The sequence below is a fragment of the Pezoporus occidentalis genome, unplaced genomic scaffold (assembly GCF_034315485.1).
Source record: "Pezoporus occidentalis ecotype Australia unplaced genomic scaffold, CSIRO_AGI_Poc_V1 ctg57, whole genome shotgun sequence".
Taxonomy (NCBI): Eukaryota; Metazoa; Chordata; class Aves; order Psittaciformes; family Psittacidae; genus Pezoporus; species Pezoporus occidentalis.
This window is the reverse complement of record NW_026915910.1, coordinates 3468517-3493179: the sequence shown is the minus strand read 5'-3', so window position 1 is coordinate 3493179 and position 24663 is coordinate 3468517. Positions and strand designations below refer to the sequence as shown.

General features: G+C 37.7%; 1 protein-coding gene across 4 annotated transcripts in view; it reads right to left on the bottom strand.

The window, feature by feature from the left end:
• Window positions 1-24663, bottom strand: part of SUPT3H (SPT3 homolog, SAGA and STAGA complex component) — a 275316-nt gene that overhangs the window by 140448 nt on the left and 110205 nt on the right. For all 4 annotated transcript variants that reach the window (XM_062638501.1, XM_062638500.1, XM_062638504.1 and 1 more), the window contains exon 3: window positions 345-429. In XM_062638501.1, coding sequence (XP_062494485.1) covers window positions 345-429 — 85 coding nt within the window. The remainder of the gene's footprint in view (window positions 1-344; window positions 430-24663) is intronic.

Genomic DNA, 24663 nt, shown 5'->3' with positions numbered 1-24663 from the left:
TCTTCACATGACTTGCCAGTTTTTTCTTTTTAACAACTTGAAGTTTTAAACAAAAAAATACATCAGCTTAACTCCCAGGTTAGGTGATGTTGCAGGTATCACAAATATATATATATATACGTATATATATATATAAGTATATAACCATAAGCAAAGTGCACAATCTCCATCTGCAAGCCTAATGGTAAACTACAGATTACTGAGGCCAGAACATCACCCTCAGTTTCTGTGTTTTATTTGTTTCTAAAACCAGAACAATCTGTTATTAGTCACTTGATCATGAAAATGTCATGTTGTTTCAAGGAGCTTGAGAGTAAAGACTACATTATCAGCTATGTTCTTACCAAATTTATCAGCTGAGTGTGGACAATATCTTCAACCAGTACTGCAGTTTCATGGAGCGGCCTGCGAGCATCTCCCAAGGAAAACCTGGAAGAAAGAGGTTTATTGAAAGGTTAGGAAAATGAGTAAAAAAGAACAAAATTGGTGTTCTCCATAAGAATAAAAAAAGTATGAGTAATAACAAGCTTAATTCACCTGCATGTACAGAAATGGATCACCCATTATGGTGCAGGAATATAAACCAAAGTAATCTTATTAAATGAGGAAAAGAGCAAGAATGTAAAGCATATGGTGTGAAAACATGAAAAATTGAGGAAACAGAAGAAAATCCAGTTTGTAGAATCATTTGAAAAAAGTAGGCAAAGCTGTAGTACTCCTATGCTACCAGGAGTAATCCTGTATTTGCAGCATCCTTTGCTTAAAAAATATTTATTACCATATTACACTGGAATTTAAAATAATAATCGAAACATCACAGACTCAAAACAAGTGCTCATATACGATAAACATTTTTTATTGAGCTGCGTGTGTACATTCGCATTAAAATTTACATTATTTTTTCATCTTATAAGGTATATAAAACCAAACAGGACCCAGTTATCACAACCATTCTTACTTTCTGGCCTTTTAATATTGAAAAGTCATTTTTCTTTTTTTCTAAGTCTTAGAATGAAAAATAAAACTGTGTGATACAGTAGTAACACCTGGTGCCAGCATTCTCATCTTGAATGTACCTTTTGTTCCCAGTCTTACTAAGCATTCCACATACAGAAATGAAAGGTTTTTAGTTTTCTTTTTTGAAGACACCAAAGTGCAAGAACAAAACAGGATGCTGCCTCTGCATTGAGATGCCTTCCCTGTCTGCACTTAGAAGTCTCTCTCACAAGTAACTACCAGTCCCCCTGAATGGCACAAAAAGCAGAAGAGATGCAATCAAGATGCAGCATGTTGATCTGAGAGGAGACAGACATCAAATCTTGCTCCTTTCTGATGCAAAAGGGTATGTCAGAGTTGATGCTGAAATGTGAAGAAGAGGGATGCAACAGTCAGCGTCACTACCTGGTTACATAGAAAATCAAGTTTCAGATGCGTCTACTGTCTTCCTCCCTTCCTTACACTCTACCTTCAAAGCTATTTCTATCTCAGTTTGCCTTCACTGTTTTCCCACGTAACTTCTGCCAACTTCTTTCCCACACACAGAAAACTAGATGCTAGCATGGTGGTTTCAGCAAAAAGTAAAAACCACCACACCTACCCACAGCCACTTCCTTTTTCTCTGCAATGGATACAGGATTTTTTAGACACGAAAAAACTGTAAAGCTTTTATACTCGTTAACTGTATTTGTATAGCTTTTGATATGTTTCTTGCTTCTAGGACCATATTCTTTAAGATATCAAACACAAACTTTTTTAACTCCATTCTACTGCCAGAGGTAATCATTACAAATCCACAAGTAGTTAAATTAATAAAGTCCCTTTTTTTTTTATCACTTTTGCCATTGTACTTCTCCATAGCAGAATAAACACTAAACTAAGAGTCAGGGGTCTGAGATTTTTGCCAAGTTGCAGAATATAAGGTAGGTTAAAAGCCAAAAGAAAACCCTTAAAAAAAAAGGAAACCGAAATTTGGTGCCATTGCCTCTGGGAACTGAAACCAAACTTGATGTTTTAATATAACTGACAAATTTAATTTCACATGTGCTTTGCTTTTAATGGTTCATTAGAGTCTTTTAAAGAACCTTCCGTTCACTAAAGTATAAACAAGTCTTCCTATGAAATGTATAAAAATTCTGTTGAAAATAGAAAAGAGCTGTTTCCCCACAGGTAAATACTGAAGAGGAAATATATCAGAATATAACATTATCAGTGCATCAAAACAGCAAAATGATATGGAAGACTGTCCTGATAATGAAAGCATCTACCCATTAGACATGTCATACAATAACAAAACCTTCTCAGAAGATCCGATTTCAAAGGTTTTTCTGCTTTAAGGAAACATTTTTACAAGGGGGTGATCAACTTACCCAGATTTTCACAGGAGGATTAAAATAGTAGCATGGAGTAAGAAAAGACTGCTGCAGCTCTTTTATTGTTTACTTTTAGCTTCTATTTCTAATTTCTTTAAGTTCCTGTAATAATATTTCCAGGCTCATCAAAAGGGGAAATATCCAAGCCACTAAATGCCTGCGCGAAATATCATGGTATACTGTGTGTAAACAAGCACGCACATACTTGGCATACGTTAAGATACGACAGCTACTCGCAGTGGAGGGACCCACATTCGTAAGAACCTCAAAATCTTGGGCAGCTACAGAAATAGATAAAACAATTTTTCTTGATGCAGTTCTTGGGGGTTTAAATGACTGCAAAAGGTACTGGGCCAGGCACAGCACAGCCTTGCTTCAAATACCCTGATGCAGAGCTATCCAGGTGGCCAGACCACCATGAGCGTAGACTGCGGAGACACAAAGCTGCTGCCATCTCCCATCCTCCACAGACTTGCAAAGCTGTCCTGGCCAGAAAGGAAGTATAACCAGGGTGGCTGGGAGTGCGCTAAGCTAGAATAAATAGTTTCCCTTACTGAGGCTTCTATGGGGTTCATACTATAACAAAGCTGCCCGGCTCATGTAGAATTTACCACCTTGAATAAATTTGATGAATGTAGCCTAGGAAAAGTAAACAGCAGTGAGGCAGACTGGTGGGAAATAAGACTTTTTTTCTTTTCTAGAAATCCCTAACAACTTTCCTTTTCTATTCCTATATGAAGGATTTGCAGCAGTAGAGACGGTGCCTTCAGACCCGAGGAGGTTTTATGCATCTTAAGATCTTACATGGAACAAGCAGACATTGCTTAAATCCTTAGCAAAGATGTATTTATATGCTCCTGCATGCAGCTGGGGCTATGGGTCATGGGATTCCACGTGCCTTCAACGCCAGCAGCAGGAGAGACCTGAGTGGGTAGGTGCCCATTGTGTATCTTGGGCTGCATCAAAAGAAGCATGACCAGCAGGTTGAGGGAGGGGATTCTCATGCTCTGCTCTGCTCTCGTGAGACCACACCTGCAGTCCTGCATCCAGCTCTGGGGCCCCCAGCAAGGGAAAGATATGGACCTGTTGGGGTGAGTTCAGAGACCACGAAGATGCTCCAAGGGCTGGTGCACCTCTCGTGTGGAGACAGGCTGAGAGCTGGGCTTATTCAGCCTGGAGAAGAGAAGGCTCCAGGGAGACCTTAGAGCAGGTCCCAGAGCCTAAAGGGGCCTACAAAAAATCTGGAGAGGGGTCTTTTACAAGGGCGTGTAGGGACAGGACAAGGGGAATGGCTTTAACCTGACAGAGGGGAGATTGAGATTAGACATTTGGAAGAAGTTCTTCCCTGTGAGGGTGTGAGGCACTGGCACAGGTTGCCCAGAGAAGCTGTGGCTGCCCCATCCCTGGCAGTGTTCAAGGCCAGGCTGGATGGGGCTTGGAGCAACCTGGTCTAGTGGAAGGTGTCCCTGCCCATGGCAGGGGCTTGGAACTGGATGAGCTTTATGGTTCCTTTCAACCCAAACCATTCTGTGATTCTAAGTGGGAGCATAGCCTGAGTAGGATAATGATAATAGGTTTGGGATCCATGTATCAATGTGGCCATAAATCTGGGCTGGATACTGGAGAGACCAGAGGGTCTGTGATTTGGCTACTGGAGCGATCAGGAGGTCCACACCAGCTGACTGGGAGACTGCAGGGCCTGGGACTTGTTTGACAGACCTCTTTGCATGTGTGTCTGAATATGAGCATTGAGGCTTTCCAATACTGAATGACTGAGGTTGAAGACACTGGATTCTGCAATTCCTACCTTAGGACATATGCTGAAGTATCAGACTTAGACTAGGTGTGCCTGTGAATGCAATATTTGCACATCATGAAAGACACACAAAAATACACTGATGAGATTCAAAAGAAATCAAAGGACCCTGGAAGGTGTTCAGGCAACAAGTAATGAGAACCTAGAGACACACACATAAACGTATGGGTTTACACTTAACTCACATATAGACAACTACTTGATGACATCTGAACCTGGCTGCCAGTCTCAGCAAGCTGATCCCCATCCTGCATTTTTATGCAATCAACCAAGCATAATATGATCAAGATATAAGTGCTCACAACATACAGAACCGGCTAATTCACTGTTACAAACTCAAACCCAGGCAAGGATCCCATAAAATCAGAGAGGACAAATCAACTACTAAATATATTTGGACTGGATAATATCTGGCTTGCATCTCTGCAGTATTGTAAGAATATGCAGTAAATTTGTCAGCTGTTTGGCAGGAATGCACTTGGAATATGCAGCAGCATATTAGTTCTCAGAGATGTTTCCATACTATAAGCAAGTGTCCTCCTAAATATATGAATTTTTGGAGACCTGACAGGCAGGTGGTGACAAAGAAAATCAGTTTTACAGTCTGAGCACAAGAAAATCCAGAAAACTTCCAGCAAGTCAAATACCAGAAGGACAAGCACTGCAAATAGCTAAAAATCAGTAAAAACAAACTTTGGAAAATCAGTAGTACAGCTTGTTGAAGTAATTCAGCTTTGTGCCATCAGACATTGACTATGAAGACATAAAACCAAGGAGATCCGGTCCCTTAGAAAAGAGAATATTGGGAGACTACATGTTTCTTTCTGATGACCATGGGAAGGAGGCTATCAGTGCAGTAGATACCCCAGAAAAAAGATTAGGACAGTACCTTTTTCAAAGTCTCAAAACCTAAAGCTAGCTCTTCTCTCTCCATTTTGTTTGCCACACCAGCTGCTGAACAAATTAGGTACAAATAGAGTCTGAAAGGAAAGAGATAATGTGCCAAACCAGAAAACTGATTAGACATAGACAGGAGGACACATTGTGTGGGGAGCCAAAGAGGAACAAAAGAACAGAATCTTAGAATACTTCTAATTTCTGTTAGGTACTTTATATTAGAGAGAGATGATGTGACAGATTGCTGTTTTGTAGCCATTGTTCCTTCCTAATACCATCAGTGAACTTACTAAAGGGACATGAATTTAAACAATCTTGCTTGTTTATTGCCTTAGCTTAATGAAAAAGGGAACAATTTAAAGCTTTGAGTTATGTTAAGTAAGCAGCACAATCTACCAGTACTACCTGAAAAAAACCTGGAATTTATACTGCTATTTATATGCTTATCTGCCCAACAGGTAGCTTCCACCAAAGCCCATTTAAAAAGAAAAGGTAATCTTAATTCCAATCAGAGTTGACAGCTAATGTATTTATCTGCTCAGATTAATGAGGCCAAGTCTACATAGGTTTCATATGTCACACTGCATAGTGTGACATAAAAATGTAAGCTGTAGCTGTGTTAGCTTTTTCTTTAAAGTTTAGAAAAAATATGTTTAAATTACAATAAAAACAAGCATTCAAAGCCTACAGCAATTTTAATACAGAAATTACAAAAATTAGGGTAATTTTCCAGTATTTTTCTGCCAAGTCCTTCAGTGGCTAAACTTGGAAGAAAATACTAGCATTTTGCAAGAAGCAACTCTTGGAGATTCAGATTATCTTGTGCTGTTTGGTACATCAGTTATCACCCAGCAGTGGTTTTAAAAAGCTTGTGAGGTAACTTCTAAGTAACTTAACTGCACTTTACCCTTTCACAGCTCCAGGGCTCCTTAACTCCATTTGCTCTGATAGGTTACAGCCCTACTGAGCAGATCACACACTCGGGGCAAGACCAAGGCAAACTGCACTGCGCATACTAAGACGTGTTTGGCAGAATTAGACCAAGCTGTCATTTGGTCTGGCAGGAAGCAGGGATCAAATGGGAGAGTTCATTTCTCCATGGTTTTTGACTTGTTGGGAGTGTTTATCACCATCTTAACTGAATCTGCTCTCAGCACTGAGGGGAATTGTCTTGAATGTGAAGAGGAAACCATATATGGTGATTTAAGCGACATCACAGACTTCAGTTTGCGCAGACTGTATGCTCTATAATCAAGCAAGGTCTACATTAACATTGGCAAATACAGCTTCTCCCTGCTACAGGAGCGGTGTAAACTTACCAAAAGCCACTTACCAAGAGCCCATTACAGAAAAGTACTAACAAATTTAAGTCCCAAATTACATAAAGACAAAGTATACAGGGTTTTTTACATTCTCATAGAAAGAACAGCTGAAAAAGTAAACTCTGCATATGTTGAGAGTCCAGTTTACTCCAGGATGGCACTCTTCCCTGCACTAACTTAAGGGCTCCAAGGACAAACAATGAGGTCTCCTATCCTCAGCTTCACTGAGCTGCCCCACGCTACAATGATCACTTTAGGATGCAACCATGTTGTTGTAAAACCTGAGAAGAGCAGAATATCCTCATTTTCTACTATGAAGATCCAAGAGCCAACAGAGAACCATGCTGCCTTTTAAAATGAACCTATCTAATCTATGTGGTCAGCCTTTTGTTCACAGTCAATAGAGAATGCAACAGGGTCGACAATTCCCAATTTCACACAGTCTTCTCCAGAGGACATTGGAAATCATAATGGCTACATATGTTCTTCTAGATACATTATATGTAAACTGTAAGACCTGAGAGCACACCTCAAATCTGGGTACTTCCTCCTGTCTGTGTCAAATGACATGGATCATTTTAGGACATCTCCAAAATATGTCTCAGAACAATACATACAAAAACCTAAATTCCTGTAGTTGACAGAGAGATGTGGATGCATGAAGTGCCTATATTTCAGGTACTAAATTCAGCACCTTAATTCCACTTAGCATCCAGCATTTTTAACACCCTTGCCACTGACTGAAAATAGTCCCAAACCCTACTTGTATTTAAATAAGCATTGATGACACAATACTAGGACTTGCTCATACATACACAGTTGCACAGACTAGGCAATTTCTATTTAGGTAGATATATAGGTAACTGGCCATAGAGTACACAGCTAACTGGCTAACAGTCACTATGTCATTTTGCATATGAAGATGAGTTAATCAGTATTGACTTAAAAATCTCTTCCATATTGTTTCCTCTACCAGCTTGTTTATATATGTCTGTCACATCCCATCCCCTTTGGGCAGTATCTCCTGTCCCTCTATAATGCTTTAAGGTGTTACTGATAGCTTCTCTAACTCCTGAAGGTAGTTCATGCATTCTCCTTTCTTAGACCTAAACTTTGCTAGATAATTAGTCATGTTTTTGTGTCTAACAACTGAGGATGTATCTCACTACCCTGATAATGTGAACAACAGTAACTCCCTACTCTCCCACTTCTGTGAAGTCAGGAAAACCTATAGGAAATTATTAAAATAATTACCATCTACTTATTCAGCAAGTGGAATTGTTCTCTTGTTTAAATGCTGTAATATTAACTCTAAAAATCTGATTACTAAACCATCAAATTTTTACTGAAAGGAATTCAGCTTAAGAAAAATGCTCTTTCCAAAATGTGTATGACAGTGAGAACAGCAAGCACAGGAAGAAACTTAGACAGCAGCTACAAAATGCTTTTTGTTGGGCTGGGTTTTTTTTATCTTTCAGTATAAAATTAAGCCGTGATGATGTCTGCAAATATTGGAAAAGCATAAATAACAAGAAGAGCAACATTACATAATACCATTTAATTATTCAAAAGTACATAGTGACAATAAAAGGGATAAAATTTAGAAAAGGAACACTGAGAGCAAATTCAACAAAAAAACATCCGAAAACAAGAGCTAAACCCTCTGTAATTATTTCAGAAGGCACAGAAATTTAACTGCTGGAATCACGGAAAACTGAGCTTAACAAGGAACTGTGGGGTCTGGTGATGTTAAAAAACCACACAAAGAGAAATCTTGATTATATGACTTAAAATAGTTTAAAATAAGATGGCATTCAAAAATGGTATGTCACCTGCAGCTAATAGACAGTTGTTAGAACTCTGTATCTGCAGTCTGAAATAAGCTTCACTATTGCTTATAATTATTAAAATTCTCCAGTGAGGAAGAAAACCTATACTGAATAATTATTTTGAGCTTATTTAAAATGTATTAATGCTTATTTAATGGTCTTAACTACAGATACTTCTCAGTTACTATGGTGGAAACATCCAAAGGCATCAGTCCTGTTCATTGTACTACTGAGGTAAGATCTAAACAAGGCAAGACCTTTCTAAGAGTGACTTTGTTTACCTGAAAATAGAAGCAGCTTGTTTACACCATGAGTTTTTAAATGGTAAGGTCTGCCAGACAGCAGGATTAACAATGTCTAACATCTTGCCAAATGAAAAGTCCAATTCTTCTCACATAAAGACAAACCCTGTCCTCAGGGACACCCCCGTAAATCAAGAATAACACAAAATCCTCAGGGAATGCATTTCAGAGATGCTGAAGTCTCCCAGCTCCTTGGGAGGTCATTCAGTCTTGACTCAATAAAGTGTTTTGTTTAAGCATGAACCTTCTGAATCATGTTCTTAAGCTGAAGTTGAATGTTCCAATAAGTTGTTGAAACCAAAAAAATACCCCAAATTTTCCATTTAGAAAGGACAAATTTGGTTAGTATAACAGCATAGTTTGTAACTACAACACTGTAATATCTGCCTCACTAATTTCATATTCATACCTGGAAAATTACTGTTCTGCATGACAGAAAAGGGAGGGGGAGGAGGAGGGAAGGGAAAAAAAGAAAATACCATTCTACCACTGCTACTCCATGAGTCACAGAAAAGGTGAGGCTAGAAGGGATATGTGGAGATACCTAGTCCAGTTACCCTGCTCAAACAAGTCTCTTCAGGGCTGTGTCCAGTTTCTCCAAGGATGGCCACTCCACAACCTCTCTGCACAGTCTGTTCCCACACATTTAACCACCCTCACAGTAAAAAAATTTTTGCTTATGTTCAAGTGGACTTTCCTGTTTCATTCTGTGCTCACTGCCTCTTGTCCTGTCAGTGCCCATCAGTGAAAAAAAGCCTTTATCTTCTTTACTCCCTCCCATCAGGTATTTATAAACATCTCCCTGAGCCATCTGTTCCCTAAGCTGAACTGGCCCAGCTCTCTCAAGCCTCTACTTGTATGAGAGATACTCCAGTTTCCTAATCATCTTAACAGCCCTTCATTGGCTTGCTGCAGTATGTCCCTGTCTCTCTTGTACCAGAAAGTCCAGCAGCAGACCCAGCAATCCAGATGGGTCTCACCAGTGTTGAGCAAAGGAGAAGGATCACCTTCATCACCTGCCAGCAACATCCTGCCTAATGCAGCTCAGAATGCTATCCCAAAGCACATAGCTGGCACATGCCCAAGTTGGTGTTCATCAGGACCCACCAAGGCCTTCTCTGCAAACCTTATTTCCAGATGTTCAGCCTTGGTGGCTGGGTTTATTCCTCCCCAGGGGCACAATTTGGGATTTCCCTTTATGGAACTTCATGATGTTCCTGTTGGCCCATTTCTCCAGCCTCCTGTGGTCCCTCTGAACAGCAGCACACCCATATGGTCTATCAATCACTCCTCCCAGTTTTGCAACATCAACAAATTTTCTGTGGGTGCACTGTGTTCCATCATCCAGATCACTAATGAAGACATCACACAATATTGACTCCAGGATCAGTCCCAAGGGTATACCACCAATAACTCGCCCCCAGATGGACTTCATGTTGCTGGCATCAACCCTTTAAACCCAGCCCTTCAGCAGTTTTCAGCCTGCCTCACTGCCCATCCATTTATCTACTTCATCAGGTTGGATATCAGGATGTTACAGGAGACAGTGTCAAAAGCCTTGCTAAAACCAAGGAAACAGCATTCACTGCTCTTACCTCTTACACTGTACCAGTCATTTCATCACAGAAGGGTATCAGGTTGGTCACATATGATTTCCCCTTTGTAAATGTCTCCTCACAACTCCAGATCACCTTAACAGGCTCAGAAATGGTTTCTAGGATGATTTGCCCAGGGACCAAAATGAAGATGAACCAGATCCTCTTCTTGTCATTCTGGAGACAGAAATGGCACTTACTTTCTTCCACTCCTCAGGAAGGAACACCCCACAGTTGCCATGACTTCTCTTCATGAGCAATATCATACATAAAATCAAAGGAGAATACTGTATATTTTATTACTGGTAGAATAAATATGTAAATTAAAGTCCAATTTCAAGCAGAAAGTGTTGTAAGATTGTCTGTACTTAAGCTTTTATGGGTATAGTTAAGACATGAAAAATGAATTCATGTATATGAAAACACAGCTTAGGAAATGCATTTGACTAAACTGTTTTTAAAATATTTTTCCTCCCCCATGGTGTATTACTTTAGGAACTGTCAATATGCAAAACATTGTCAATTTTGATGCAAGATGCTATGCAGATTTACCTCCAACAAACTATTTATAGATATATATCTTTCAGGGTGAGCATGTCTACGTTCCATCAAAACCTAATTTTCTGAGTTTTTCTAGAAGCTCTGCAGAATAATCTTTCTACATATGGTTCCACTGAACTAGCTTGGTTACTCTTTGTAAACTGCTGTAAGTACAATACCCATTGGCTGAGAATGAATGTGATTTTGTAAAATAAATAAATGCTAGAATATGGGCAGACTTATAACATAGGTACTTTAAAAAGTCCAATTTATTAGTAAAAACCAAATAGATTTCACTCAGGTTTGTCTAGGGTTTCCTTTTTTTTCCTCTTAGACTGTAGTAAACACTTCTAACTGCTGAAAATCAGCAGATTTATCCCAACACAAAGCTGTGGCAAGACCCCATTTCTGTACCATTGTGTACTAATCAGAATACACCAAATTCTAACAGCTAAGTGTCTTTAAGCATAAATTAATATTACAAATCCTTATGACTAGCAAAGGAAAAATATATAATTCATTCCAGTTACATAACATAATATGTTCCATTTGCTCATTCACAAAGGGTTTCAGTTTTTCAGGAAATAAATGAGACAACTGTCTTTCTAGACTATGTAGACTGGACTATGATCAGTCATTTCTGCTCTAGGAAAAAGTTCATCCCAACAATATACCCAAACACAAATGGAATTTAACAAAGCCAAGAGAGATGAATTTTCAGTCTGTTCTCAAGAGGACAGGGTGAAAAAGTGATGAGGAGAGCAGGAAGTCAAAACATCATTTCACTATGTATATACGTTATAAGTGTTAACCAAATGTGGAAATCCCTAGCTATTTTAAATCTAGATTAAAACCACAAGGCAATTTAAACTAATCCACAAGACACAAAATACGAAGATGAATGCTTTATGCTAATTTTTAGAGAAATAATATTATTCTTTTTATATTCTTCAAAATGCCAAGACCATTTTTCATTGTTTTAAAGTCACATCACTGCTTCATGAATGAGATCTTTGGGTATTAAATTATGATAATTATATCCAATTCTCAAATAACAACCTTCCATATCAGGTGTTTACACATTTTGTGATGTCTTTTATTTTTTACTTTACTACATTTCCTGAAGTCAATGCCTGGAGGAGAGGAGCAACTTGTCCACAGCTGGTCTGCGGGTGAAAAAAGACAAGATAACCCTCTATGCTCCCATTGCGGTGTGGTATAAGGCTCTACTGACAAATCAGGCTTTGCAAATTAGATTTATTTTAATAGTAAATTAGCAAATTAGATCTAATTTTAATAGGAAAACAAAATTATATGATAAGTCTACCTATGCATCTATTCTCATTCATCTTTGCAGTACTTGTTTCAGATAGAAGTTACAGTACTCACTGTGATAATAGGTAGAAATATAAACAGATGTCAAAAACATGACCTATCAAAAACATGGAAATATTTGAGACCAAAAGACATAACAAATGTCAGCATTTCTCATAAGTACTGTAAAACGTAACTATGAAATTAATATTTGCAGCATTTCTAGATTTTTTTTTTTTTTTAATATCATGTCCATTAAAAAAAACCTTCTGTAAAATTTGACTTTTGGATCATCAGTGGCCCACAGATCATAGCTTGGAAATCTGTGCTCTTACAGTTGACATCGCAGGGTCATGGCAGTTCATGCCTTCTAAAACTACTGAAGCACCACAACCTCCCAATTACCAAAAATCAAATCCACCCCAAACCATTAGAGTAGTTACTCTGTGTTATCACTGAACCTGTGAGTGAAAAATAGAGACAGAAATTATTTCCCCACCAGGCACAAATAAAATATATCCACAAAGAAGGAGATATGCATGCACAATGCTTAAAATACAGAATAATTCTTTTGAACAGTCAAGTTTAATTGAAGTTTAACTTCAGAATGCACTGAACACCCCAATACTCTTGGTTTTTCTGAAAGTAAAATTCTGTCAAAAGATACCTTGATTTCAATCAAAAAGACAATGCTTTAGAAGAGTATTTTATTTCAGAAATGAAAACATTCAACCTTCTCCCTAAAGTAAGAAACTGGAAGTTCTGCGATAAAATCTTTTTCTGGAAAGTCAGTGCAATTTCATATCAATGGCGTGCGCTTTTTCCTGCTTTCAAATGGATTACTTAGATGTTTTAAAATGTTATAACCCACAATAATCTGTTCCAGGCACCAACGAAAAGGAAGGAAAAAAATGCAGAAGTCAAGATGTCGCCTGGAAGCACTTTATGGCAAACATTATAAAGATAACACAGAGCAGAGAAGCTCTGCTTCAATCCATTATAAATACCCCATTCTTCTTAAAATCACAAAAATGTATTTATAGTAAAGAACTCTTGCAGGCTTTTTCCTCAGAAGACTTCATTTAAGTACAATTTGGCAGAATTTTTGGAACAAGAAAAGAAGAGTTTTGTAAAATATTGATGTTTTACAGTCACCCCAGTCTTGATCTACTTGCTACAAAAACAAAAGCAAGGACTTTGGAAGATGACCACATCCGTGTCTACTAGTTACACTTTAGTTTTTCATTTTATCCAAAATGTGATCTCTAGCAGTTATCCTATAGAGAGCACAGATACTAAATCATCACTTTGACAATTAATGCTTTATTAAGTTTTCTCATTTTATTACTGACACAATGTATTGTTTATTGAAATATATGGGATTAAAAAAAAAACCTAAACTAAAACCAAACAAAAAACAAGGGTGAAAATACTGGCAAAAGACAGTCCTTTATACATTACCTATAGATCAAAGCTCTATTTTACCATATGTCCAAGTGGAGGCATAGGTAGTTACCCTCCTTTCTTTAACACCAGGTCCCTTGCAAGAATTCAGGATGGGGGTGTACACAGAAGCAATAGGCATACACTGACCCCCATGTGCACTAAAATTATTAAATAATTACTTTGAGTGCAGAAATAATCAAAAGGAAATAAGAAGCAGCTTTCTTAGATGTCTCAAAAAAAAAATTGCTCTTTTTTTTTAATAAATGTGGCTCAGTTAAAAGTAGGAAACAGAAGATATGAGTATCTGCACTTTAGAAAGATTTTCTCCTAGGGAAATTAGGGTTGAAGCATGAGTGCTTAAAAGTCTTCACTCAAAAACTGAATTTTCAAAATTATGAAAAATATTTAGTTTGCAAAGGACAGAAGCAAAATTACAAGTATCAAATATGGACTGTCTGTTTTATAGTAATATTACAAGAACACTAAAAAGAAGGATCTAAAGTTATAGTGCAGCATGCCCAAGCTATGAGTCAAGAATAAAAGACAAAAAAGGGGACATATATCGCTCTTGCAGGGCTCAACAGAATATCATGTGAAATAAATGCACCGTTGATTATTTCACTGTATTGATGGCAGTCCAAAAGGGGTAAGTGTAAAAGACAATTTGGTATCCATTCAGATTTGCTTTTCTTTAAAAAAAAAATAAATAAAATTGTGTTTTTCTCACCTTTCCTAATGAAAAAATAGACAAACATGAGCTGTGCTTATTCAGGCAAAATGTGCATCGCTTACCATTTATTGACAAGTATTGAGATTTGAATAATTGGTAATTTGGAGAGAAAATACAACAAAATTATAGTTGGACTGAATTAATAACTTAATATGAAATTCTATTTTCAATTTACAAATTTCAGGTGCTGAAGTAGGGGCAAAACCAGTAATCAAATACAAGCATTTAAAAAAGAATTTTTATTTTTTTTTTATATAGAGTCCACCCAGTGTTATGCCCAGTACATGAGTTAATCCAGAAAATCATTATCATGAGGTAATGAAGAAAATCGTGGTTGCTGTACTTTGCTTTCTCATCTGTATCTGTGGAATATAATGTGAAATGAGATCAGGTAAAATCCTAATGCCCTTATTTATCAAAACAGATAAGCTACCAAAATAAAAAGAAGCATATCAGAGTTCAAAAGTCATTCCAATGAATTCTCCCACTTACTTATAGCACATTTCTATGACAGAAGATGAAAAATTTCTTGAAGAAATGAAGTACCTGTGCAGCTTCCTAACCAATAGTGACAGATGTTCGGTTGCAAGCAGTTTTTAAAAAGAATTAATCCTTATAGACAGAAGTCAGGAATTGCCATGCTTGAGGGAATGGGATTCAGCATCCCATTTTTTCGTGCCTCTTCCTCCTTAGGAGCTGAGGAAGCAATGGCTGGACTCAGGAAAAGACCAAAATCTCCAAGAAAAGCTGTGGTTTCACTGAATCACTAGAGACGCAAAAGAAAATGCAATTTTTGGATCAGAATGATCTGTTAGAGGAGAGTAACTAACATCTCACTTCGTGCAGCTGTTATTGAACACTTCTCATTTGCTTCCTTTCAGTTTTGGAGCCAGAGAAGTGAGACCAAGAGCCACGCTCTGGGTACCCCAGATGCTACGGAGGGGGCAGCCACAAGACTTTTTCCTTTGAAAAACCACCCTGACTGTGCTTCTATACCCAGGCACAGTCATCGCTTCTTAAGAGTTCCAGCTTGGCATCACTCAACACACAAGCAATGGTGCTCGTGGCTGAGATTTGTGTGGTCTACGGTAAGCTCTACTTCCTAGAAAATGTGTGGCATCATACAGAGTTTATTTAGAACCTAAGTCTCTCGGGCACACTATGTAACTTTATTGTTTATCATTTGCTGGGGAAGTCTTCTGAGGTCAAGGTAAAAAGCAGGAGGTGATATTTCATGTAAATGTTCCAAAGCACGTTATGTGGTTACATGGTCACAGTGGCCCCCGGAGCACTTTGCTGGTGGTCCGTAGAGATCTGGCTGGTGGAAGGTGCTGGCTTTCCCCGTTTCCAGCTGCTATATCATATTTAATGTATTTTTAGCTTCACTTAATATTTTCCTAATATTCCTTTTCCATGTAAGCAATTAGTGTGGTTACCAGGGATGGCAACAGAAGTGATATTCAGCAGCGTGTCAGAGAAGAGGTGGTCTTTACCACTGTATATGGGAGAAGATGCACACCACTATCTCCATGATAAGAGGTGGGGGGGAACCCACCCAAGAGCCACATTCTTATCACCTCTATTTCTCCATTCACTGAAATAAATATATATTTTTATCAGAAAACAAACAAACAAAAAAGACATGCAAAAGCTATAAATGGGATTAAAAAAATGTGATATCGCTGGCCTTGATTTTTGCAGGTTTATACATCTTTTTAAAAGTGTAGCTTTACAATGTAACTGGAGATTACTAGGTACAGTAGAAATGGCTGCAGACTTAACTTGCCAATCTAAAAAGTCGAAAATAAAAAGTCTTCCAAAAAACATTTGGCCATGACCCACTAGAACTGTGCTATTTTAACATTTATTTCTTAAAAATTCAAAACATTTATAGAATTCAAATAAATCTCCCTGTTAGCCTCCACTGCCTTACTCTCATTTTGTCTTTGACTAATCAGAAGAGACTCACTAAATCAACTGGAGATAACTTAAAAATATTATATGAAAAAATTTGAAATAGGGAACATTCACTGAACAATGAGAAATCTCTTTTTACACTTTTTAAAATTTCCGGTGTTATTTAATGATCCATGAAACTACACTGACTCCAATCTGCTTGGGAAGATAGAGCTGAGGGAACACAGTGCCTAACCGTGCAGTCATGCTTTATGTCACCTTTAAGGAAAAATACACTGAATATTAGAGAAATTTAAGTATTGACCTTCTAAATTCTGCTAACTACTTTAATAATGATGTTTATATATGAGTGACTCTTATTTAGGAAAAGTCCCTGGAGATAGGGATTTTATGTAGTAAAGGGAGCCCTTGCCTCCCTCTTCACTGAAGCACAGTTTGGGCTACTGGCGCCTCCCCCCTCTTCCAGATAAGAGACAAGTATTTTTTTTTCAATTCTCAAGAGCTTTTTGCCTGATGCCTAGAAAACACCAAATCCCTTATTGGCTTTAAACGTCTGTCAGATTTCTGCAGAGCAGTTTTTCCAAGACTCTGCAATTGAGGGCCTTCCTAAACCTCAGCTTAAGAAGGATTTAAGGAGACTAAATTTGCTCATCAATGCCTGACAGAGTAAAACACAAAATTGCACAAAGCTGGATGGAAAAATCACTTCCATGTATGAGGGGTTTCCTCCCTTTTCTTCCCCAGAAGCTTAATCATCATCTAACGGTTACTGTTCTTCCATTACTTTGTCAGGGAGCAGCAGGTAATGCTTAAAAATGAAACAACAAAAACAGTATTAAAGAGCTGGTGGGTTGTTTTTTTTTTGGGGGGGGGGGATTGTTTCCTGTTTGGTTTTTAGTTATTTGTTTGCTTGCTTGGGGCTTTTTTGTGTTTTGTTGTGGTTTTTTTTCAACTAAAATAAAGATTCTGTATTTTATAAATAATGACTTCCATAGTCTGACTGTTAGGAACTCTCTCTGGCATCTGTCTGGACATTTACAGAAAAGTAGGGAGTATAAATAGATTTCTAGAACCACATGAATGTTTTCCTCTTGTCATTTCCCTCTCCTTTCCAACAAAGGCATTAACCATCAAGGTAGGTATGGTATTGAAACCCCAGTCCATCAAGATAGAAGGAAATACAAACTGCAGGGAAGGTTGTTTTCAGTGACACACTGTACAATCATGAGCCTTCTTCGTACATTCAGGAAATTCTCATGAGTTTTGAGTTTTCTTGATTAAAAAAAGAAAAAAATACTAAAAAAAGATTTGCTGTAAATATCTTGTGAGCATGACAAAGCACCCTATAAAATATAACTATTCATAAACAGTCTAGCCTCTGGAATTAAAACACTGACACTTTCTATTAAAAGGTGCTTAGTCACAGTTCACTAAATATTTACAACAAATCATTTATTCTCTAATTTCATTGACTTTACGGTCATTAGCAAAAGCCAAGAAAACATCCTGAATGTGTGTGAATGGCTTGTGTATGTAAACTGCAGCTTGCAAAGTCAAGGTTATGGCGGCAGAAAGATTTTCACATTATAAAAGGAAGTCCTCCTCTTCTGTAGAAAACTATTTGCTTAACCTTCAATTGGATGCAAGTATTCAAATGGATTGGAATCAGACAGCACGAGAGAAAACGGGCATCATACCTTGGAGGAAAAAGGGGAAAATAACGACACAGTTCCCCAGGTTCCCCAGCTCCTCATTTCTATCAGTAAGCTTTGTAGACAACTCACTGCATCCTTTCTCTGTCTTTCTCTCTAAATTTGGCCAAGCAAATAGAATCTCAAGCAAGGGTGAATGAAAAGTGCATTATGAAACATTACAGAACCCATGTTATCAGAAAGCAGTGTCCAGGCTTGAGCTATTAGCATTCACAGGCATTTTACCAAATGAAACCACAAGTTTTTCTGCTGTTGTTTGGGTGGGAAGGGAACTGGGGGTTTGGGGATTCTCTTTTAAGAACCCGATTGAGATGCTTTTCCAAGCAAGGGAACCTCAAATGGGTTTGTAGGAAAATGAGGTGCTTACAAAAATAAACAGGTCTCTGCCAAAAACTACAGGCTTTAACACTATCAGAAAACAACCTCTCACACTCAGCATTGAAAATAACATCATTCTTCTATGGGCTTGTCGAAGACAGAATACTGTAAAGTATCTTTCCAGTGACACTTATATTGAAACCACCTAATCTATATGAGTATCTATATTTGACTGCAGCCTCCATTTAGGGGAATTTTCTTGTAACTCTCAAATCATTCCATGTTTTGATATCATTAACTTGTAAGCTACTAGCAAAGTTACTGCTATCCTCTTGTTGACATAATTTAGAATCATAGAATCATTTAGGTTGAAAAAGACCTTTAAGATCAATAAGTCCAACTGTTAAATTGGCACTGCCAAGCTCACCATTAAACCGTGTCCCTAAATGCCACCTGGGCTGCCTCTTCCAATGCTTGACAACCCTTTTGGTGAAGAAATTTTCCCTAATATCCAATCTAAACCTCCCCTGGCACAGCTTGAGGGCATTTCCTCTTGTACTATCACTTGTTACTTGGGAAAAGAGACTGAACCCTACCTCACTACAACCTGTACGTGCCATGTTCTGACACTCAAGATGAGCTGCTCCACAACCTTCCCCAGCACAGAGGTCAGACTGACAAACCTGTAGTTTCCCAGATCCTCCTTCTGATCCTTCTTGTAAGATGGGCATCCCATGGTAACCTCCAGTCAACTAAGACCTCCCTGTTGAGTCAGGACTGGTTACACATGATGGAAAGTGGCTCAGTAAGCAGTTCCACCAGCTCCCTCAGTAGCCTTGTGTGAATTCCATCTGTCCCCACAGACCTGTGCACATCTAAGCAGAATAGCAGATCACTGACCAATTCCCCTGGGATTATGGGGGCTTCATTCTGCTTCCTATCCCTGTCTTTCAGCTCAGGGAGCTGGGTACCTGCCTGCTTTTCTTGTTCTAACTCTTGGTTCCTACTATTGTTGCTTTAAATATCCCAGTGCACTTAAACATTTTGGCTACACTTCAAGTTGACTGCAATTCCCCACACAGAGAACTTGAACCACGAGTTGCTTGGCCTTGGACTCTCAACAAGAACTATCTTTGTCCACAGTTCCATTACCAGGATCAATAGCAAACTTGCCAAAGAATTACTAGTGAAAGTTAACTAAAAAATTAACCCCTAATCTGTATATATTCAAATGAAAAAATACCTAAAAATTGATGGCATTTCCTAAATTTTTAAGTGGTTGTTTTGTCCTAGAGGAACCAATTCACAGGAAGTGCTTGATGTTTATCAATTAATAATAATATTATTTAATTAATAATAATATTATTTCATCAAAGATGAAATAAGGTTCATATGTCTTCATATTCTGAAGACTCCTGGAATAATTGCTATTGAATGTACCCATATTTATCAGAAAAAAATCCCTCAACTCAAAAAATCCCCACAAGCAAAACCCAAAGAAAAGCTTGAAAATGAGCAATCTTCAATCTGTTACCAATAATCCCAGGAGGGAGGAATGTAAAAGGCGCTAACTCCAAATCCACTTTAACTGTGCCCTAACTGTTCTCGTAAATACCCAAGAGCTCTTGGCTACATGAGCCCAACCAGAAATCTTTTGGTGACCACTGCACATGCAGATTTTCCACAAGAATCCTGGAAACAAATTGTCTCAGTAGTACAAAGAGAAATGGGATTTTTCCAAACCCTTTCCTCTGAAACCAAAAAAAACCCACACCATGGGTTTGTGGCCTCCATACTTACCCTCCCCTCTTTTGAGGCATCACTGGTAAGACATAAAGACCAGAAAGTTTTCCTGAAAAAAGGCAAAGGGAAAAATTCACAGGCTAATGGAAGCGGGTCAGCTCTTAGTCTCAGGTGTTATTTTGTTGAGCTCTGCTTTTTAAAGACTCACTCATTTTTTACCACAATGATTAGTCAGATAAAGAACCTACTGCTGCTTCCCTGTGTTGCGCTATTCCACTGACTATCTCACTGTTCAAAAAATGCTTTGTTCTTAGTAGTAATTTACCTTACTTCATTTTCCTAACAGGGTCTATCAAACACAAGAGATTAAACGCTCTGAAAAAAATCAACAGACTCAGTCGACACCATCACTGGAATCCAGACAGCAACTCAGTTGACCTAATGTAGGGTCAATGTTACAGTGATATAACTAGATCACTAGACTGCACAAACTACAAAGGATTTTAGACTTCTACAGTATGTGAACTGGATGCTGACTTTGATAGCTTTTTTGTGAGATTAAAGACCTTAACATTGCATGTTAGAAGTGAACAAGCACCTTTTGACATTTTATTTCATAAATTGCACAGTGAGAGAATAAAAAGAAACTATGTTTGATTTGGAATCATTCCTGCCACTGTTTTCACAACACCCCGCTATTCCCAAAAGCCAAACAGGAATATTTAGATTAAAACCCATGCAGTTCACATGAGTCCACCCACCAAATTATCAGGATCTGCTACTGTATTTATCGTCACCCTTGCTTCAGAATAAATCTTACTCAATTAGTCTGATAGCTATAGTTTGAGCTTCTACACTTAGCAAAAATAACCACCAAAACAACAAAAAAACCCCAACATATAAAAAGCCAAAAGCTGGTAGCATGTTAAAACATTAAATATTTCAAAGATATTTCAAATAACATGCCCTAATTAATGGAATAAGTTTTTAAGCGTTTGCATTTTGACAGCCATTTTAACCAACATGAATGACAAACATTGCATAATGCATGATGAATACACAAGAATTCATATAGAAGATGTCACTAGCACTTATCTTTCCATGTTCACAAATGAAAAACAATACACTTAATATATCACAGATGTCTACAAACAGTAAAATCCTGATGGTGTCTTTTAGGTCTCTTACATGTTTTAGATTTCAAATTGACTTTGGATGTTACTTTTAACTTGCCAAAGTGTCATCACAAACTGCATAAGCAATTAGCATATATTTTTTCTGAAAATACAAAGCTCTTTGTTCTAAACTACGCATAAATAACTTAACTTGAAAAAGAATCAGGTAACAGTGAGTTACGTAACGTACATGTTGTGATTCTATTTTTAACATGAGCTGCCCAAGTTTGAAACCACAGGCCCTATCTTATCCACAGTTTCATGGAAATGATTTTTTCATCATTTCTTCCAAAGCCATAAGCAGGGCAAGTTAAACATCTATTCTTTACTGTCCTTACATGTGATTTTAATTCTGAATTTCTTTGTATAATAAAATAAATAAAGGTACTTTGCTTTGGAAAACACTATATAGGAAATACGGTTAAATAACTTCAGATGCCTGTTCAGCAACTAAAAAAGACACAAGTACTGCTGGCAAGAATAGTTAATGCGCAAGCACAATTAACATGCAATCACATCCATGTATTTCTATCACATTTCTATATTCTAATTGCTGGAATAGCAACACAGTAAGGACTGAAACCCCAAAGAACAGATGGGCATGGATTATCATGCTGAATGCGGGGAACCCATGAAATTTCAGTGTCATTTTAGATGCAGTAAAATAATGTTTTGAATCACCAGTTAGAGCTTTCACAAATAAGTTTAGAAAAAGAATCACTACAGATTATGCTGGGGTAAATAACGAAGCTGATCATGCTGGAGTTTAGCTGGCATAGTAATAATTCTAACAAATTCTTCCTACACTTCCTATTTCTTCCAAACACATCCTTCTTACGTTTTTAAGTTCCCTTTCCAATTTAGGATCTTTTTTTTAAACTTATACACCAGCTATTCTAAACACTGGCAGTATCCCTTAAGTATTTCACTTAAGATATAACTGATCTCAGGGTTTGCAACCTCAGGTGTGTGACTTTCTATGACTAGATAAATATACCATGTTTGAAAATATGCCAACTTACGTTTTAAAGAATATAACTACCACTATGACTTTAATTCATGAATACGTAAGTCAAGAAGTACTGAAAAATATATTTACTTGCTGTGGTCATACCTAGATATCAAATGTTCATACACAGCTTGGAGAAACTGGAAAAGTGGCATTTATCTAGATCTGGTTTTATATGTTTTTTAATCTTAAAATGGTTTTAAAATAGAGAAAATGTAGAATCACAGAAATCATCATTAGACATTGTTAAAACTACTTTACTAAACTTAATACAGGAAGGAGAAAAAACTCAACTACTGAACTTTTGTAATTACTATCGTGGTTTCTTGTGCTTATCAGGAGTGAAGTACGCATGAACTGCAAATATCACAAATACCTTTACAAGCAGCAAAAAAGTAAAACAGGTTAGATGAGGATACGAGGGGACCATTTAGTTCCCCTCTTGACTTGGTTTTCATCCAGCATGTACACTCCAAAGGCCTTTAATCTCGTAACTACTGTTTCATTAGCATCTCTGCAGAGATTCAGGGTGTTTAGGATATCTGGGAGGCTTTCATGTGCTAGAGTTGAAAAGCTTCATACAAGAAAGCAACAAGCCCTAGCAAAGTAAGCCTTGGCACAAAATACTACATCATTTTAACTTTATAATACATAAGCACCTTGTTCCCATGCCTGGCACTGCAAAAAGTTGTAAAAGAACTACCCTAACTTGTTGACCAAACCAAAAAGAACAGATATTCAATATGGAGTGTAAATACCTATAATCACTTCACCAGAGGAAACACAAACACAACCCACTCTTCTGATGGAGTACCAGGGAGGAATGGGCACCACTATAAAGCTTTACAGCAAGTAAGATTTAGGGGTGAAGCTCTGATGAAATCTGTCTTAAAAGTCCCCAGTGAAGAACACCCTGAGAAAACAGGCACTGAAGACCATTTGCATGCACTTGGTCCTTACTCAGAGTAGGAAGCTCCCTTTCAGCTTTCTGAAAACTCCTAAGATTATTCAAAAAGTTTATTTCATTTTACAATGTAACATTTGCAAAGGAAAACCCACATGGAGTCACATCTGTTCATTTGCAGATTTCTCCTCACTAAACTAAATGAGTTCTAACAAGATTTTCATGTAATGATATAACTAGGCATAAGACAACAGAGTCTGTGCCACACTCCCAGGAAATACAGCAGAAAATTTGTAGTTTGGAAAAGGAAATGGCAAATGTCACTGGAAAGCCCTTTGTGTCCCAGCCAGAGATACAGGCCACAGTCCTGTCACCAAAATACCTCCAATACTGGGACTAGAATATCATTCTCAGAAGGCAATTAGACAGCGGTCCTCACGTTGCTTCCAATGATGAAGGTTTTCAAATATCAACTTTCATATAAAGCAAAAAAATATCCTTTTTTCTCTCTCTCTTCCTTTCATAGCTCAACCCTCTTCCCTCTTCTCCTTAAACAAATTCTGAAATTATACCATTTTCATCAGCACCTAGTCCACAAAAAAACAATTACATAGCATATGATGAAAAAAAAAATAAAAATGCCACTAAAAAAGCTCTAAAACTTTTTATGATCATTAAGGGGTTTACATCCAGGGACACAACAAAAAACAGCCTTTTCTTCAGTACATTCAAATTCTTTCACTTCAAAACACTTTAGTAAAGAGTAACCACTGAGGCAAAGTAGCCAGAATAAAACTGCCATCAAATCTCAAGGTGCTGAAATGGCAAGTGACTAGATACCTACTAAAAATTTTGTCCTATATTCTGGGAAAGTTTCACTAAAAATTTTACTAAATTTTAGGCAAAGTTATTTGAAGCAGTTTAACAGGCATATTCTATTTGTAACATGACAATTGCTACTAAAGACTTAACATGAGATTGTTCAGACAACTACCTCACATGTGAAAGAAAATAAAAAGTGCATCAAACCATTAATAAGTTTGTACTCCTAAGACAAAATGTTACGAAAGGCCTTTTGAAATGCTTCAAAACCAAGGCTTTACACTTTCTCTCATAACCTGGTCTGCAGAATTAATTTTTGGCCATCAATATCACTGACACTAAACATGAAAATGTTGAGTTGCCGTGTCACAAGAGGAAGCAACAGAGGTCACACATCCTGAATGTATGCGAGATCACAGCACAACTACAGGCTCCAAACCACTGCCCATTTTGCATATGCTGCCTGCTTCCCTTACCTCTGGATGTACCTGGCCCAAAGAAACCCACATCCTAAGCCACAGGCTAGCAGGCACCTGGGCTAACTCTTCACACAGGATGACAAAGTACTTTAAATTTACTAATGTCAGGTGGACATCCTCGAAATTTGTATAGTGTTTTTAAATAACAAAATTATTACATCCTTCCTGACCTTTCCTGCAACAAAGGTAATGCAAAAAAATTAGTGGCTCTTTCCCTAACCCTTACTATTGCATTTGAAACGAAGAGACTGTCAGGATGAGTAAAGAACAAGTTTTGCCTACTTTTTTCAGCACAGCATTAATTTTCAAAGGGAAACTCCCAGCCCGTTAACACTCAACATTAATTCCCTTAGTCCTCCTGGGAAGAATGTCCTCACCAAACGGTAGTCCTGGCCAATTTACGCACTGTGAATTTACATGTTAA